Source organism: Epinephelus fuscoguttatus, linkage group LG23 (assembly GCF_011397635.1).
Source record: "Epinephelus fuscoguttatus linkage group LG23, E.fuscoguttatus.final_Chr_v1".
In the NCBI taxonomy this organism is placed as follows: domain Eukaryota; kingdom Metazoa; phylum Chordata; class Actinopteri; order Perciformes; family Serranidae; genus Epinephelus; species Epinephelus fuscoguttatus.
Window position 1 is genome coordinate 7,908,985 of NC_064774.1, and position 18,207 is coordinate 7,927,191.

At 41.0% G+C, this 18,207-nt stretch overlaps 1 protein-coding gene and 2 long non-coding RNA genes across 3 annotated transcripts in view; 1 reads left to right on the forward strand and 2 right to left on the reverse strand.

The window, feature by feature from the left end:
• LOC125883533 (NACHT, LRR and PYD domains-containing protein 12-like) overlaps window positions 1-18,207 on the forward strand; it is a 184,303-nt gene that overhangs the window by 68,648 nt on the left and 97,448 nt on the right. The window contains 3 exon segments of the mRNA XM_049567874.1: window positions 1,717-1,890; window positions 4,805-4,978; window positions 8,445-8,618. Of these exon segments, the coding sequence (XP_049423831.1) occupies window positions 1,717-1,890; window positions 4,805-4,978; window positions 8,445-8,618 (522 nt within the window).
• Window positions 1-18,207, reverse strand: part of LOC125883535 (uncharacterized) — a 108,419-nt gene that overhangs the window by 25,223 nt on the left and 64,989 nt on the right. The window lies entirely within an intron of this gene.
• The window catches only part of LOC125883536 (uncharacterized), a 52,859-nt gene continuing 36,379 nt past the window's right edge, over window positions 1,728-18,207 (reverse strand). Inside the window, exons 2-3 of the long non-coding RNA XR_007448569.1 lie at window positions 8,490-8,547; window positions 1,728-1,761 (exon numbers count right to left, since the gene is read on the reverse strand). This is a non-coding gene — a long non-coding RNA (uncharacterized LOC125883536). The remainder of the gene's footprint in view (window positions 1,762-8,489; window positions 8,548-18,207) is intronic.

Below are 18,207 nucleotides of genomic sequence, written 5' to 3' on the forward strand. Positions count from 1 at the left end.
ACGGAGCATCTACAGATTAATTCCATACAGGATATCTGATGATCCACTGAAGTTGGTCACAATACGAGATGATTTAGTCCTGTGTTGTTGTTGTTGTTGTTTTATCTTAGCCGCCATCTTGCCTGTAAGGAAGTCAGGAGGGACAACTCCACCGGTCGCAGCTGAGCAGCATGTGTTGTTGTCTAGTGTCACAGCTGTAATGCAGTCGCCTGGCAGAGGTCTGCACTCTACTGAGTGCACTTTGTAGTTGATGTCTGTAATCATTCCTTCTGTCCATACTGTCTGTGAAGCAGTCCCTTTATAACCTGACTCCAGTGTTACCAGATGGAGGACAAAATCCACAGTCTTGTTCTGTGTAAACAGACACGACATTCCCGCTGAGCTGCAGAGAAGGACAATACTCAGTAAACAGCATCAAAGCACATACAACAAGTTAAACAGTCTTGCTTAGCCTGTAAAGCTGTGATAAGCTATGCCCAGTTGTTACATTACCGATCCTTGAATAGATGGAGGAAAGAGTCACTTGGTGGTGCTGCTTTGTTAGCCGGCAGAAGAAGGCTGGGAAGTTGTGGTTTCAGCTGCAGACTTTGTGGTGTCCTTTGTTCCAAAGGTTCTGATCTGAGGAAGCTGGTCGCTCGGGATCCTTGCAGAGTAAGACGCTGGGTGCTAACTCACTTAGTTCCTTGTTGCTGGAAAGCTTGTTTGCAAACCTTGTGTTTGCCAGAGAGTCTGTGATCAGTTGCCCTCCCTTTAGTGGTTTGGGCTATGGAGCAGGGGTTTGGGCCTCTGCTGTCCAGGCCCAAACGGGAAGAGGTGTTAGCTGCTGAAGCAGCTGGAGTAAAGAGCACTGCTCCACGGTTGGAGTAGAGAGAGGAAGTTCTGTGGAAGGGAGCAGATCTTGTACAAAAGGCCTGTGACATCACAGAGTCACATGTCACTGTAAAAGGTCTTGTCCAATCAAGGTTTGGGACTTGAGTCTCACTGAGGTGTGAGGTGAGACCTCCTGTGGAGATGGGTGCCACCTAGCTCTCTTTGTTTGAAGACAAAGAGCATGCAGAGGAAAAAGCCTTGAAATCAGTGATGATTTTACCAAATGATAAATCATCTGTGGTCCTGTGAATCCCAACAGGACTAATGACTCCCATCCTCTGCAGGAGGAGATAAAAGCTCTGGAGAGCTCCTTCAGCGATAGACTGATTCACCCAAAGTGTGTGAAGGAACGCTATCGCAGGTCCTTCCTGCCTGCTGCTGTCAGGATATATAACCAGCACTGCTCACAGTAAACTGCACCATGGACACTTTAGGGACACTATGGACACTTACGGACACCACTATAAGCATTGTTGTCCCCCATGTTGTTGTTTATTTGCACATTCAGTATTGACTTGCACTAAATATGTTCACTTTAATCCATTGCTCATTTTTTTTATCCACTGCTCATTGTTGTTATTTATTGCTGTTTCTTGTATCTTTTGTACTTTTTTCTGCATGGCTAGTTTTTTAAGTTTGTAAATATTGAAATCTTTAATTTGACTCTTTCCCCTTGACTGCTGCAACACTGGAATTTCTCGATTGTGGGATCAATAAAGGTGAAACTCAGTTTAGGGCAAAGCTCATTGATCAGGACATAGTAATGTTGAGGTACACATTTAACACCTGAAAACATCTGATTGTATTATTAATAATTTTTATCTACATCATTTATTCTTCATTCAGACTGAGGAGATGCAGTTTGTCAGAGATCAGCTGTGTTTCACTGGCCTCAGCTCTGAAGTCCAACCCCTCCCGTCTGAGAGAGCTGGAGCTGAGTGACAACAAGCTGCAGGATTCAGGAGTGAAGCAGCTGTGTGATTTTCTGGAGAGTCCACACTGTAAACTGGAGACTCTGAGGTTAGACACCATTTTTTACTCCTGTGCTGAGATTATTATGATGTGAAAGTTGTGTTGACACTAAACTGCAGACATCAGGCTGATAATATACTGATCCACAATGAAGTCTATTTGTCTTGTTCAGTGGTTTAATCCATTGACTGTGGCAGAGCAATGTGGAGCTAAAACCTTAAAGATAAACTCTGCAGGATCTTTCTTCAAAACTACGGAAACGTATTGCATTCACTTGACAAATAAAAAAAAAATCTGTTTTCTCAGTAATTTTTTTTCTGTTTTTCGTGTTTTGTTTTTTTTCGGGGTAATTTTTTCTGAGTTAAGAGAGTAATAGAACAACAGACACTTTCATTCCTTTCTTAAGAGCTCAATATAATGGAAGATAACATGACCCACTTGTTTAGTTAAATCCTGTTTTACTTTGTTTTGGGTTTGAGACACTGGGAGATACTCTTGTCTTTAAGCCACATAGTGTTATCATATATCATATCATTATAGTTTGTTAGTTTGTTGACGCAGACACCTTAAAGGGAAATTTCGGTTTATTTCAACCCGCCTCCTATCGTCCTAAATTTGTTTCAAGTCACTAGTGACATAGAAATAATAGTTAGCATGTTAGCCGTTAGCCTAGATACAGCCGTAGCGTCAGACCTGTTAAAACGTAATTGAACGGGCAACCTTCAAGTGCAAAGTTAGTCCACTAAACAAGCTTTTTCTCCACAAAGACCGCCTCATATCGTTAGGATAAATGTCAGAGAACATATAGAAAACGACATGTAAACGTGTTGTCTTACCTTACCGGTGTGGTGCCATGTTTGTTGTTTACCATTTAGCAAAGGCTGCAACCGGTCCCATTCCTTGCAACAGAGGTATTCCTCTTCTGTGGCATTGGGGTACAGCATTCACAGGTAACGTTACACCACCAATCTCCAGAGCTAAATCCTTCCAGCAGCCATTCCTCCTCTGTCGTCCTCTAACGTTACCTGTTGCGCCTCTCTCTCTCTCCTCCTCCGTTCTTCAGTTTCATGAAGCTCTTTGTCAGTGTATTCTGGCTCAAATAAATAAGGGCGGCCATCACCTCTTGATGTGGAAAGCCTATATACTAACATTCCACATTTAGGTGGTCTTCAGGGTTGTTGTCTTACCTTACGTGTGTTTACCATTTACCTCTGCTTCCCAAAGCGCGGCCGAAATATCGTGAGAACAAGCAGTGATCTCATACCGTGCCTGAAATCTCGCGAGAACAAGCCGCAGCAGCTGCAAGGCAGAACCGGACAGTAGCCTGAAAGGTTCATTCATTTATTTTATGAAAGATTTATAAAATAATGGTTGACTTTTTGCCAGACTTTGTGGCGGAGGAATTTGATTTTGCAGAGTTTGGTGGCCGCCCTTATTTATTTGAGCCAGAATACACTGACGAAGAGCTTCGTGAAATTGAAGACCGGAGGAGGAGAGAGAGAGAGGCACAACAGGTAGAGGACGACAGAGGAGGAATGGCTGCTGGAAGGATTTAACTCTGGAGATTGGTGGTGTAACGTTACCTGTGAATGCTGTACCCCAGTGCCCACAGAAGAGGAATACCTCTGTTGCAAGGAATGGGACCGGTTGCAGCCTTAGCTAAATGGTAAACAACAAACATGGCACCACACCGGTAAGGTAAGACAACACGTTTACATGTTGTTTTCTATATGTTCTCTGACATTTATCCTAAAGATATGAGGCGGTCTTTGTGGAGAAAAAGCTTGTTTAGTGGACTAACTTTGCACTTGAAAGGATGCCCGTTCAATTACGTTTTAACAGGTCTGACGCTACGGCTGTATCTAGGCTAGCAGCTAACATGCTAACTATTATTTCTATGTCACTAGTGACTTGAAACAAATTTAGGACGATAGGAGATGGGTTGAAAAAAAACCTGAAATTTCCCTTAAGACTTTGCAGTTGTTCAGACAAAAAGCCCATTCAGATCTGCTGGACATTGCAGTGTTTCTCCAGAATCAGTTGGACACATATGGCAAGCTCCATGGATACAAGATGATGCATCTGAAATGCATTCAGGCTGGCTACGTGGTGACAAGAGACAATCAGGAGACTGATGAAAATATTGGATCCACGGGGAGTGCAGCTGAGGCGCCGGAATCGCCTTCGGCGACGTATGTATATATATACATACAGTACGTCGCCGAAGGCGACCACCCCGTCAGAACAATACTCCTGATCTGCACCAGGACATCAGGGTTAAACGTTAGGGGAGGCTCAACAGAAATGACCATATTTCAATGTGCTCTGTCCCTCATTCACCGCCGCTATGGTTTACAATCATGGTTTACACAAGCACATCACACCAGTGGGACCAATAGCAAATAGTTAAAGCAAACTAAAATGAAAGCTGTGTGTATGTAGTCTGTTTAACTTAGTTTGTCACTTATCTTAAAGTGTACCTGAGACAGCCTACCTGTGGACTGAAAATGTCTGGCCCATCAACATTTTCTGGTTTAAAATCCGGCCCAGTTGAATTTGTAATTGAACAGCCCTGCTTTAAACAGTTGATTTCAACTTAAATTTATCCTCATGATTCTTTAAATAAGTGATTTGTGTTTGGCTGCACAACATGAGTTAGTGATGATGGAGCCACTGGTGGAGCTGGCAGAGTTTAAGAGGTGAAGTCACTACATCTTTATTGAAGTAGCAGCACGTTGTCAATGATATTTATGAGAGCTGTTTTTCACTTTTTGTATTTTCCAGTCTTTAACCTGCATCCTGTTGGGATCAGCACAATAACACAATGACAAAGTCGCTCTACTCAGTTTAGGGCAAAGCTCATTGATCAGGACATAGTAATGTTGAGCTACACATTTAACACCTGAACACATCTGATTGTTTTATTAATGATTTTTATCTACATCATTTATTCTTCATTCAGACTGAGGGGCTGCAGTTTGTCAGAGATCAGCTGTGTTTCACTCGCCTCAGCTCTGAAGTCCAACCCCCCCCATCTGAGAGAGCTGGACCTGAGTGGAAACAAGCTGCAGGATTCAGGAGTGAAGCAGTTGTGTGATTTTCTGGAGAGTCCACACTGTAAACTGGAGACTCTGAGGTCAGACACCATTTTTTACTCCTGTGCTGAGATTATTAAGATGTGAAGTTGTGTTGACCCTAAACTGCAGACATCAGGCTGATATTATACTGATCCACAATGAAGTCTATTTGTCTTGTTCAGTGGTTTAATCCATTGACTGTGGCAGAGCAATGTGGAGCTAAAACCTTAAAGATAAACTCTGCAGGATCTTCCTTCAAAACAGTGTATAGACTCAAACAGAAATAATCCCTCTCAATCAATCAACCAATCAATCAATTTTATTTATAAAGCCCAATACCACAAATAACAATTTGCCTCAGAGGGCTTTACAGCATACGACATCCCTCTATCTTTTGGACCATCACAGCGGACAAGGAAAAACTCCCCAAAAACGGTAGAAACCTCAAGAAGAGCAACTGAGGAGGGATCCCTCTTCCAGGATGGACAGACGTGCAATAGATGTCGTACAGAACAGATCAACATAATAAATGAACAGTAATACGTATGACACAATGACACATAAAGAGAGACAGAGACAGAGACAGAGAGAGATGCAGGACAGACAGTAATGACAATAGCTTACAGCAACATTCATTGAAGTAATAATATTACAATAATAATTACAGTTATTGTGGTACAATATGTTGTAGGTATATATTAATATATGATAGTATATGTATGTGACAATAATCATATGCGTATAATAATAATAATAATAATCATAATCATAATACATTTTATTTATACAGCACTTCTACAGCTCTCAAACACGCTTTACATTTAAAACCAAAAAAAAGAAGTACATACACGTAAGTGTGACGAGATAAACAGAAGACAAGGACAATATAAAACAACAAGGAGCAAAAGCATAATGCAAAACAAAGAAAAGGAGGGCACATGAGGAACAGAGAACGAAAAGCTAATGTTAAAGGTTAAAAGTGGATTTGAAAAGGTGGGTTTTGAGGAGTGATTTGAAGGTGGATGGATTTGGACAGTCACGGATGTGTATAGGGAGGGTGTACCAGAGGGAGGGGGCGGCTATGGAGAAGGCTCTGTCGCCCCAGGTTCGGTGCTTGGTCCTGTGTGGGGGTGAGAGGAGGTTTTTGTCAGATGATCGAAGGTTGCGGGAGGGAGTGTGGTGGTGGAGCATGTCCGTGAGGTAGTACGGGGCCTGGCTGTGGAGGGCTTTGTGGGTGAGGAGGAGGATCTTGAAATTGATTCTGTACGGGACAGGGAGCCAGTGTAGGTTTTGCAGGACAGGGGTTATAGGTTCACGGGAGCTGGTGTGAGTGAGGAGGCGGGCAGCAGAGTTTTGGATGTACTGAAGTTTGTTGAGGACTTTGGATGATGAGCCGTAGAGGATGCTGTTGCAGTAGTCCAGTCTTGAGGTGATGAAAGCATGGATGAGAGTTTCAGCAGCAGAGAAGGAGAGTAATGAACTGAGACGGGCAATATTTCTAAGGTGAAAGAAGGCTGTTTGGGTGAGGCGGCTGATGTGATGTTCAAATGAGAGGTTATTGTCGAAGATGATACCAAGGTTGCAGATGAATGGGGAGGGAGAGAGGGTGGTGTTGTCGATGCTGAGGGTGAAGTTTTGTGTTGATGTAGAGAAGGATTTTGGGCAGATGAGTATTATTTCAGATTTGTCACAGTTCAGTTTGAGGAAGTTGGCTTGCAGCCATGATTGGAGTTCAGTCAGACAGTTGGTGAGGGTAGAGCGGGTGGCCAGGGTGATGGATTTTGTGGAGATGTAGAATTGGATGTCGTCAGCGTAGCAGTGGAAATGGAGACCATGACGACGAATGATAGAACCAAGGGGGAGTAAGTAGATGATGAAGAGGAGAGGACCAAGCACCGAGCCCTGAGGGACACCTTGAAGCAGGGGGACGGTGGAGGAGGTGCAGTTGTTGACATGGATGAACTGATGTCTGTCGGTGAGGTATGATTTGAGCCAGGAGAGAGCAGAGCCAGAGACAGTAGAAGTATGACTAATAACAGCAGCAGTAGGAGGCATCAGGCAGGACCACGGCAGCAGCACAACCACACACATCACACCACCCAGGCACCACTGTGATATGAGGTAACCTGCAAGACAGTGGAACACAAAGGCTCCGGAGGAGAAGCCGAGTTAGTGACATGCAGTAGAGCCGAGTTAGCGAGATGCGTAACAGGACATGAGTGTTAGCAAAGGAGAGACAGACAGACAGACAGACTTTATTTGGTCTATATTATTGATAAAAGGTAGGGATTTAAGTCTTCTGGGATAACATGCTAGAGACTCAAGACTAAGCCATAAAGCTTCTTGCCTATACGTAAACCAGTCTGACATCATTTTGAGCTGAGCCGACCAATAGTATAACTGTAAGTTAGGGAGAGATAAACCTCCTAATTCCTTTGGTTTAGTAAGTTTGGAGAACTTAACCCTTTGGTGTTTGTTGTTCCAAACATAATGAGAAATATCAGAATTCAGAGACTTAAAAAACACCGGCGTCAGATAACATGGAACATTTTGGAATAAGTAGTTTAATCAGGGAAGGATGTTCATTTTAATGACATTGATCCTTCAGAGGAACGATGTCAGTAAGGAGGTCCATGTCTTCAAATCCATCTTAATTTTTTGAGTTAATGGAGAGTAATTTGTCTCAGATAAGTTATTCAAAACAAGAGTGATGAAAACACCCAGATACCTGAGACCCTCATCCGTTATTTGACATTGTTGTCATCCGTTAGTTGACAACAAGTACGCTTGTTACTGTAAATAAGTGCAATAAAGCCTTCAGCAGTAAAAAGCCAGTGCTTTGTTAATACACGTGTTCAGCATGTAGAAAGCCATATTTCAATGTGCTCTGTCCCTCATTCACCGCCGCTATGGTTTACAATCATGGTTTACACAAGCACATCACACTAGTGGGACCAATAGCAAATAGTTAAAGACAAACTAAAATGAAAGCTGTGTGTATGTAGTCTGTTTAACTTAGTTTGTCACTTATCTTAAAATGTACCTGAGACAGCCTACCAGTGGACTGAAAATGTCTGGCCCATCAACATTTTCTGGTTTAGAATCCGGCCCAGTTGAATTTGTAATTGAACAGCCCTGCTTTAAACACAAGATTTCAACTTAAATTTACCCTCATGATTCTTTAAAAAAGTGATTTGTGTTTGGCTGCACAACATGAGTTTGTGATGATGGAGCCACTGGTGGAGCTGGCAGAGTTTAAGAGGTGAAGTCACTACATCTTTATTGAAGTAGCAGCACGTTGTCAATGATATTTATGAGAGCTGTTTTTCACTTTTTGTATTTTCCAGTCTTTAACCTGCATCCTGTTGGGATCAGCACAATAACACAATGACAAAGTCACTCTACTCAGTTTAGGGCAAAGCTCATTGATCAGGACATAGTAATGTTGAGCTACACATTTAACACTGGAACACATCTGATTGTTTTATTAATGGTTTTTATCTACATCATTTATTCTTCATTCAGACTGTGGAGGTGCAGTTTGTCAGAGATCAGCTGTGTTTCATTGACCTCAGCTCTGAAGTCCAACCCCTCCCATCTGAGAGAGCTGGAGCTGAGTAAGAACAACCTGCAGGATTCAGATGTGAAGCTGCTGTTTGATCTGAAGGAGAGTCCACACTGTAAACTGGAGACTCTGAGGTCAGTAGAGGGTTGGAGTGGGTCCATGCTGGTTTCAGCAGTATTATATTAAACACAGTTAGTATCAGAGCGAAGATCCAGTACTTCCTGTAAACCTCAGACCTTCTCAGTGGCTCAAAGAGGGGAATGGTGACAGTCTTCAGGAGAGGACAGAGAGACAGACAGAGAGAACAGTCAGCCAATCAGATCAGAGAGAAGCTTGTTGAGATCATGTGTTTAAGTTGATGTGAAGACAACTGTTGTGTTCATGTCTACAGGAAGTGAAGCTGGATTACAGCTGACAGCATCACAACATGTATAGAGACAGCTGTCCTCCTTCATCAAACTGTCACACCATCAAATCTGACCTTGATAACAGGGGACCTGTTATGCTTTCCTGTTTCTGTGTGTGTGTGTGTGTGTGTGTGTGTGTGTGTGCGTGTGTGTGAGAGATATATAGCCTATAGTGTTACAATGAAGGATGTTGGTATTTGTTCTTCGTTCAGTCATTTGTTCTAACAGACTCAGTAAATCCATCATTAAAGTGAATCCCTCTGTTTGTGCAGCCATGATGCGTTCAGGACTCTCAGCAGTTTATTTACACTGTGTACTTGAGTGAAATCTGCAGAGTAAATTCAGTTCAGTTCAATTCAATTTTATTTATAAAGCCCAATATCACAAATCACAATTTGCCTCACAGGGCTTTACAGCATACGACATCCCTCTGTCCTTATGACCCTCACAGCGGGTAAGGAAAAACTCCCCCAAAAAAACCCCTTTAACGGGGAAAAAAAACGGTAGAAACCTCAGGAAGAGCAACTGAGGAGGGATCCCTCTTCCAGGACGGACAGACGTGCAATAGATGTCGTACAGAACAGATCAGCATAACAAATTAACAGTAATGAGACAGAGGAAGAGAGAGTGAGAGAGAGAGAGAGAGATGCAGGTAATGACAGTAGCTTACAACAACATTATTGAAAGTAATAATATTATAGTTATAGTTCTGGCTACTGCGGTACAATATGTTGAAAGTATGTATTAATATCTGGCAGTATACAAGTGTGACAATAGTCATATGTGTATAATAACAGTAGAAGTTTGACTAATGACTAATGATGGTAGCAGCAGCAGCAGGAGGCATCTGGCAGGACCACGACAGCAGCACAACCACACACGTCACGCTGTCCAGGCACCGCTGCGATATGAGTTAATCTGAGAGACAGTGGAGCACAAAGGCTCCGGAGAAGAAGCCGAGTTAGTGACATCCAGAATGGCCGAGTTAGCAAGATGCAGTAATAGAATTCGAGAGAGAGAGAGAGAGAGAGAGAGAGAGAGAGAAAGGAGAGAAGGTGCCCTGTGTATTATAGGGGGGTCCTCCGGCAGACTAGGCCTAAGTCAGCCTAACTAGGGGCTGGTACAGGGCAAGCCTGAGCCAGCCCTAACTATAAGCTTTATCAAAGAGGAAAGTCTTAAGTCTAGTCTTAAATGTGAAGACGGTGTCTGCCTCCCAGACCGTAAAAGGAAGATGATTCCACAGGAAAGGAGCCTGATAGCTGAAGGCTCTGGCTCCTGACCTACTTTTGGAGACTTTAGGGACCACGAGTAACCCTGCGTTCTCAGAGCGCAGTGTTCTGGTGGGATAATATGGCACTATGAGCTCTCTAAGATATGATGGAGCTTGACCATTTAGAGCTTTATAAGTTAACAGTAGGATTTTAAATTCAATTCTGGATTTTACAGGGAGCCAGTGCAGAGAAGCTAAAACAGGAGAAATATGATCTCGTTTCTTAGTTCCTGTTAGTACACGTGCTGCTGCATTCTGAATTAGCTGGAGCATTTTTAAGGACTTATTAGAGCTACCTGATAATAGAGAGTTACAGTAATCCAGCCTTGAGGTAACAAAAGCGTGGACCAATTTTTCTGCATCTTTTCGGGTCAGGATAGGCCTAATTTTCGCAATATTACGCAGATGAAAAAATGCAGTCCGTGAGGTTTGTTTTAAATGAGAATTAAAAGACAAATCTTGATCAAATATTACTCCGAGGTTTCTTACGGTAGTGCTAGAGGCCGGAGCAGTGCCATCTAGAGAAACTATGTCATCAGATAAAGAGTCTCTGAGTTGTTTGGGGCCAAGAACAATAACTTCAGTTTTGTCTGAATTTAACATCAGGAAATTGGTGCTCATCCAGGTTTTTATGTCTTTAAGGCAGTTATGGAGTTTAGTTAATTGATTACTTTCTTCTGGCTTCATCGATAAATACAACTGTGTATCATCCGCATAACAATGGAAATTTGTAGAGTGATTTCTAATGATGTTACCTAAAGGAAGCATTTATAGAGTAAATAGGATTGGTCTGAGCACAGAACCTTGCGGAACTCCAAAACAAACTTTGGTACGTAAGGACAATTCATTATGAACGTGAACAAACTGAAAACGATCAGATAAATAAGATTTAAACCAGCTCAGTGCAGAACCTTTTAGGCCAATTAAGTGATCCAGTCTCTGCAGTAGAATTTGATGGTCAATTGTGTCAAATGCCGCACTAAGATCTAATAAAACAAGTACAGAGACAAGTTCTTTGTCTGAAGCAATCAGAAGGTCATTTGTAATTTTAACTAGTGCTGTCTCAGTGCTATGATGCACTCTAAATCCTGACTGAAATTCCTCAAATAGATTATTATCATGGAGAAAATCACACAGCTGGTCTGCGACTACTTTCTCAAGGATCTTTGACATAAAGGGAAGATTAGATATTGGTCTATAGTTGGCTAACACTGTCACAACTGAACCTGAATCTGAACCCAAATGCACAACTCAGAGACGGATTAAAGTGCAAATAAACAATCTTTAATTTTCAAAGTAACAAAGGAAAATCGCTCATACAGAGGAAAATCTAAAACCAAATCAGAATAACAAAAAATCACTCTTGCGAGGAAAACAACAAGGATCGAGGAAAAGGCTAGATAAAGTATCAAATTAACATAAAACTAGAAAATGGCTAAAGCTGAGCAAAGTAGACGTCCTGTGCCAGACGAACTGGCACAGGACAAAGGGAAACACAGACTATATGTACCCACACACACACAAGGTAATGGGAAACAGGTGGAAACAATCAGGGCAGGGCAGACAATCAGACCGGTGGGAACACACGAGAGGAAGGGGCAAGTTACCTGAAACGAGAGGAGAGTTGGATGTCAAAATAAAACAGGAAGCCACGAGACAACATAGACACAAGACAGAACTAAAAATAACTAACTTAACTTCTTGGACATGACAAACACCTCTGGATCCAGGGTGGGCTTTTTTAGTAGAGGTTTAATTACAGCTACCTTAAAAGACTGTGGTACATAGCCTGTTAATAAGGATATATTGATCATATCTAATATATGAGTGTTAACTAAAGGAAAGACCTCCTTAAGTAGCCTAGTTGGGATGGGGTCTAAGAGACATTGATGATTTAGATGAAGAAATCAACGCGGTCAATTCTTGAAGAGAAATTGGGGAGAAGCAATCTAAATATATATTAGGTTTTACAGCTGTGTTTGAGGTTAGATAGGTACTATCTGAGGACAGGAGGTCATGAATTTTGCCTCTAATAGTTAGAATTTTGTCATTAAAAAAAGCTCATAAAATCATTACTGCTCAGGGCTAAAAGAATACAAGGCTCAATAGAGCTCTGACTCTCAGTCAGCCTGGCTACAGTGCTGAAAAGAAACCTGGGGTTGTTCTTATTGTCTTCTACTAATGCTGAGTAATAGTTTGCTCTGGCATTGCGGAGGCCCCTCTTATAAGTTTTGAGACTGTCTGTCCAGATTAAACGAGATTCTCCCAGTTTGGTTAATCGCCAATTCCTTTCAAAACAGACAAAACAGACTAAACAGACTTGATGCCCAAAGTCTCTGCAGGTCTGTGAGCTTCCAGCTCAGTGTGTTCACTCCAACACGTTAACATGAGAGCTGGAAGGAAGCCGACTACGCTACACAGCCACTCCACTCTGCTCTGAACAGGAAGTCCCTACTGGTCTTTATACTGGATGTGCTGCATCACTGACTGCCAGCTGGTTTATAACTTCTCTTGTCTTCTTCTCTCATTAGCTGGAGGCCATGAGAGGATCAGCTGTGTCCTGATGATCCAGAGGGAGACTCTGACTGGACCATGTTACTGGGAGGTAGAGTGGAGAGGAGAGCTTCATCCAGCAGTGACTGACAGGAATCACAGGTGGAGATGACTCTCAGTGCTGCAGCCTGAACTGCTCTGAGATCAGCTCCACTGTCAGACACAATGTGAAGTCCACCATCATCCCTGTGTGTTTCTCTGGATCTGACAGTATCATCATCATCAGTGTGTCAATGACTGCTCTGTCCTTCTCCACTCAAACTCCTCCACTCCTCCTGCTCTGCACTCAACCACCTCCTTCACCCTCCACCTGGACCTCACCTGAATCTGACTGCAGATTTTTACTGTTAATGACGACATGGGTCAGACTGGGAACAAAATTCGGCCCTGGCATTTTTCATCTGGACATTTCACATTACACACCAGTCCGAGCCTGTCTCCACCCTGTTAGTCTGGCTCTCTGGATGTGGACTGTGGCTGTCAGCCTGCCATGGGGCCGCTGATTACAGCCATCATTCTCCCTTCCTTTAACTATCTGCATGTTCGTGTTTCCAAATCCTTCACTACAGGAAACAACAACAACCTGCGAGCTAACAACTTACACACTGAAGATGGCGAGTTGTGTCAAAGATTTGGATCGTGCAATAAGGTGTGTCTGCTTTGTTGTTTCAGGGAATTGTTTTAAAAATCTACAACAAATCAAACAACTTGTGAACGCACCTCAGAAAAACCCAGACTCCGTCTTGCAGTACTTTCATGCCTGATGTCCATCTGTTTTCTGACTCGGCCAGTCAGAGTTGATATGTCACATCTTGTAACTCTGGCAGCAGCATGCTCCAGTCACCGTGACTTAAAGGGGAACTAAACCCCCCTCTCTGGGCAGATGACCTGGCCTCCACAGTCACCGGACCTGAACCCAATCGAGATGGTTTGGGGTGAGCTGGACCGCAGAGTGAAGGCAAAGGGGCCAACAAGTGCTAAACACCTCTGGGAACTCCTTCAAGACTGTTGGAAAACCATTTCAGGTGACTACCTCTTGAAGCTCATGGAGAGAATGCCAAGAGTGTGCAAAGCAGTAATCAGAGCAAAGGGTGGCTATTTTGAAGAAACTAGAATATAAAACATGTTTTCAGTTATTTCACCTTTTTTTGTTAAGTACATAACTCCACATGTGTTCATTCATAGTTTTGATGCCTTCAGTGAGAATCTACAATGTAAATAGTCATGAAAATAAAGAAAATGCATTGAATGAGAAGGTGTGTCCAAACTTTTGGCCTGTACTGTATATATGCATAATACAATATTTATGTACAGATTCATAATAATTTGGCGATTAGCGCCACCTCCTGACAATATTAGGAAACATTGTCTAACATCAGCCCTCCTGAATATTATTAAATATCATTGACAGTTTAGTTAGTTATTGATAAGCAAATACATGTAGCCGCTAACAGCATGTAGCATTTAGCTATCTTGGACCAAACAGTGTCATGATCCTGGGTTTAGTTTCTATCCTGTTATCTCAACCTGATCTCACAGAAATACATGAAATGACCATGACCTCTTAACACCGCATTCCGATTGTCGTAACCTAATCCAAACGCCACTAATAAATAAATAAATAAATAAATAAGAAGAAAAAAAGTTGACTGTAGTATTAATGTGTGTGTCAGCTCATCAACCGTGTACATAGGATGTAAATTAATATGTTGTACATACAGAGGTTTGTCGCAGAGTTGTTTGTCAATCCGTATTTAGACAAAACATTTAACATCCCTCCTGTATTTCTGTCACACTGACAGTTCGCTGAGTCCGATTTGAAATGTCCAAAATGTCGACTTGTCAGGAAGAAAGTTTTGTTTTTTGAGTTTTGAGGTCAGAGTGGATTTGATGTGTTTTTTACAAAGGTGGTAAACAGGGGTTTATTTTGTAAAAAAATAAAAAATAAAAAAAAGAACCATGTTATTGAAATGTCACTTTGCTTCATCATATCACATAAAATGCTAAACATTTTCAGCCGTTTGAGTGAAACTTACTGATGTTGAAAATGGCCAATTTTACTGCCCTGAATAAATACTAAAGATAAATGAATCGTATGGAACCGATAAGAGAAAAAGAAAAAGCATTTCTGTGACACACAATTTATATTAAAGGGACAGTTTGGATCTTTTGAAGTGAGGTTGTATGAGACACGTACCAAATCAATAATTTATTTATCAAATAAATATAGTGGAGTAAAAAGTCCAATATTTCCCTCTGAGATGTAGTGGAGTAAAAAGTGGCCTATAAAGTATCAGAAAATGGAAATACTCAAGTAAAGTAGGCGACGTAGTGATGACCAAATGAAGCCTCATGAAGCTTTGTCTTTATCTTCTGAGCCCACTAGATGGCCCTCTCTGTTCAACAAAGGGTTAACAGCACTGAAGTCAGATGTTTTGATCAGAACCCGCTTAGTTTATAGGATACAGCCTTGGTAGGGCGGAGTGTAGTTTGACTATTGTCTGACGTCATCTTTACTCTGTGACATTGTGGAGGCCTTGTTGCATTTATTATCAAGTTTCCTATTTGTGTGTTGATGTTTATTCTTGATGTAAACAACCCCTATAGGTTCATTTTTAATGTACCTTCCAGATCTGGATATGTATGTTTTTAGAGAATGCAAGTTAACAGTAAGAACTTAAGCATTTATTCTCAAGAACGTACCTATCTAATGTCAACTTGTTGGGCTGTGTTTAAGATTGTACTGAGCAGTTTTTAATTTGACTTCTTTATTCCTCTTTTTCTATGTATACTGTTGGTTGTTACACTAATTAGGGGCCGGGCAGCCTAAGCTGCCAGGACCCTATTCTTATCCTGCATCATCTTCTTCTTCTTCTTTTTCCGAGGAAATCCTACTTCCCATGCGCGAAAAATCACCAAACCTTGCACAAAGGTCCAGCCCCATGCCAGATTGCTCAGCTGCAAAAACAGGCCAATAGTCCTGATGGTGGCGCTACAGCAAGCCATCTACAGACTGTTCTACACAAACGATCCACACAGATTTTTGATTTATCGAAAATTGAGCCTACAGTGCATCAAAATGTTTGACTGTAAACGGTATTGTAAACATATACTTGCAAATTCTTGCTAAATACATTTTCAATGTTCATTTAAAAAAATGACAAAATTTTGGAGTCATGGTAGATGTCTGGAGAATTTTATCTCAAAACCAGAATTTTTTTTACAGCATTTTGAATTTCGCTCTCATGCGAACAATTGGAGTCAATGCAAGAATGGCATTTTTAAACATCAGTTTTTCACTTATGGAGCCAATAAATCATTGTTAAAAACAAATTACCAACATCTCCATGCTGTCTAGATGCAATTTGTGTATTTTTGGATTTTTGTCTTAATAACTGTCTTAATGATAGTCTGGGCTGGTTATCTATAAGACAAAGGTCTACCTATGCTTTATTGAATTTTCTAAGAAATATACTTGTGACAAGAGCACCAAAATTATTGCATGAAAGACTGCTCTCCCATTTTGTTCAACATAGTTATTGAACAAGAAGTGCATCAGAAAGGAGGTTCATATTACCGAAAGTGAGAATAGGCATAATACAGAGAACAGTTCTGTATAGAGCTATGGTTGGCTGGAGTTCTCTGCCAGTTCATATTGCTCATGAAAGTAATAAAGATCGGTTCAAAATGCAGTTAAAACAGTGTCTCTTAGTATTTAATGAATTATGATTTAACATATTCATATTCTCAAATTGGAATAATTCTAGTTTGAATGGAATTGTAGTCAGTGTATACCCTTTTTGGAATTAATTTGTGTCAAATGTGGTCAGAATACAAGGATAAGGCTTGGCTTAGTCAATTTGTGAAGCCACACATGAACTGTCACTTGCCAATTAGCTCAGTGAGATAGAAGATGGACCTCAGTCTCAGAAGTTGTGAGTTCAAGCCTCAGCTAAGACAGAACAGACATTCTAATGTGAAAGTCCTATATTCAGGAATCGTGCTATGTGGATTAGAGACTACTAAGGTTAAAATAATTATGATCCAGGCAGTTTCGCGGAGAGACAAATACTCTTTATCAACACTTTTCCCTGTTATCCCTTGTCTCTTTTCCCTGTTTATTTGGCTTAGCTATCAGTCAATATGCAGAGTCTATCCAATAGCTTTTACATTTTAAAAAATGTTTTCATCTTTGTCACCATGGATAATGTTTAGCTTTAAGATAGATCAGGCCAGTTTGTTCATAATTGCTAGCAGTTAATGTTATTCTTACTTTCTTGTTCTTGAGTTTTTTCTTTCCTTTGTATATTATGAGTCTGATCACTTCAGCCACTCATCCACAATTTGAAGGGCATGCCATAATTATATGATGTAACTTCTGTGTTGTGATATGCTTTCTTTTAGTGTGTGTGTATTACATTTTTCACATGGGCTTTTACATATACCACACATTCAGTGTTTTATGATGAAATAGATTATGACTGCTTAAGAAAGGGACCACTGAGCTGCTGGTTTAGTGCTGGGTTCTTTTTGTATAAGGTAGTGCAATGGCAGATTAAAAGTCTTAACCTTGGATCAAAGATGTACCCCTTTCTTGAAAACATATATACACAGAAGGGAAGGTCTCCAGTTGTCTAAAATATCCAAGAAATAAAAGTAATTTTTCCCCCCAGGTGACCACACAACCAACATACCTGGTAAAGTTTATAGTATAGGTCATTATTGATCTCATTTTGTGAGTTGTGTTACATCATCTGAAAATTGGCATTATAGGTGCTGCGTTTTGTGGGATACAGGACATGCAAATTACTTTTGACCTTTGCTTTTGTCCAATTTTTGGGTTATCAAAAATAATATAAATCACTTTAGGAAAGCATTCAACAAGATGACAGTCAATGTAAGCAACAGTTCCAAAGGCTCCGTTTGTCAAACCATCTGATACGCAAGTATTCTTAACCAGTATGACATGAGCAAATGCCCAAAGAAAGAGATTTCTTCAAACAGGTGTTGAATACATTTGAGTGGTGGCCTATTTTCTTTTCCAATCTTCCAGTTTTAGCATTTCTTTCAAAATCTTGAGCTTGAATCTCCATTATGTCATTACAGGTTTTACTAAGCATTTCTGCATTGAATCTGTCAACTTCTTTATTTGTTGCAAAAATATGGATGGCATTTTTTTCTTCTCCTTTTTCACATCATTTCAACATTTGGACATCAGTTTTCAGCAATGGTTCACCCTTCTTTTGCCTCCTTATTCTGCTCAGCAATTCAGCAAATGATGCATCTTTTTGTTCAGTCATTGTAAAATTATCTGCCCACAAGTCAACCAGATGTGATGGAACATAAAGTGGACGGTTTCTGCAAGGAGGGAGCTGATAGAAATCACCTACAGCAATGACAGATACCTTTCCAAATGGTGAATATTCTCCTGTTTGTTTTATTTGTCTGAGACGTCCATGAATGTAAGACAGAAGTGTATGGTCAACCATTGAA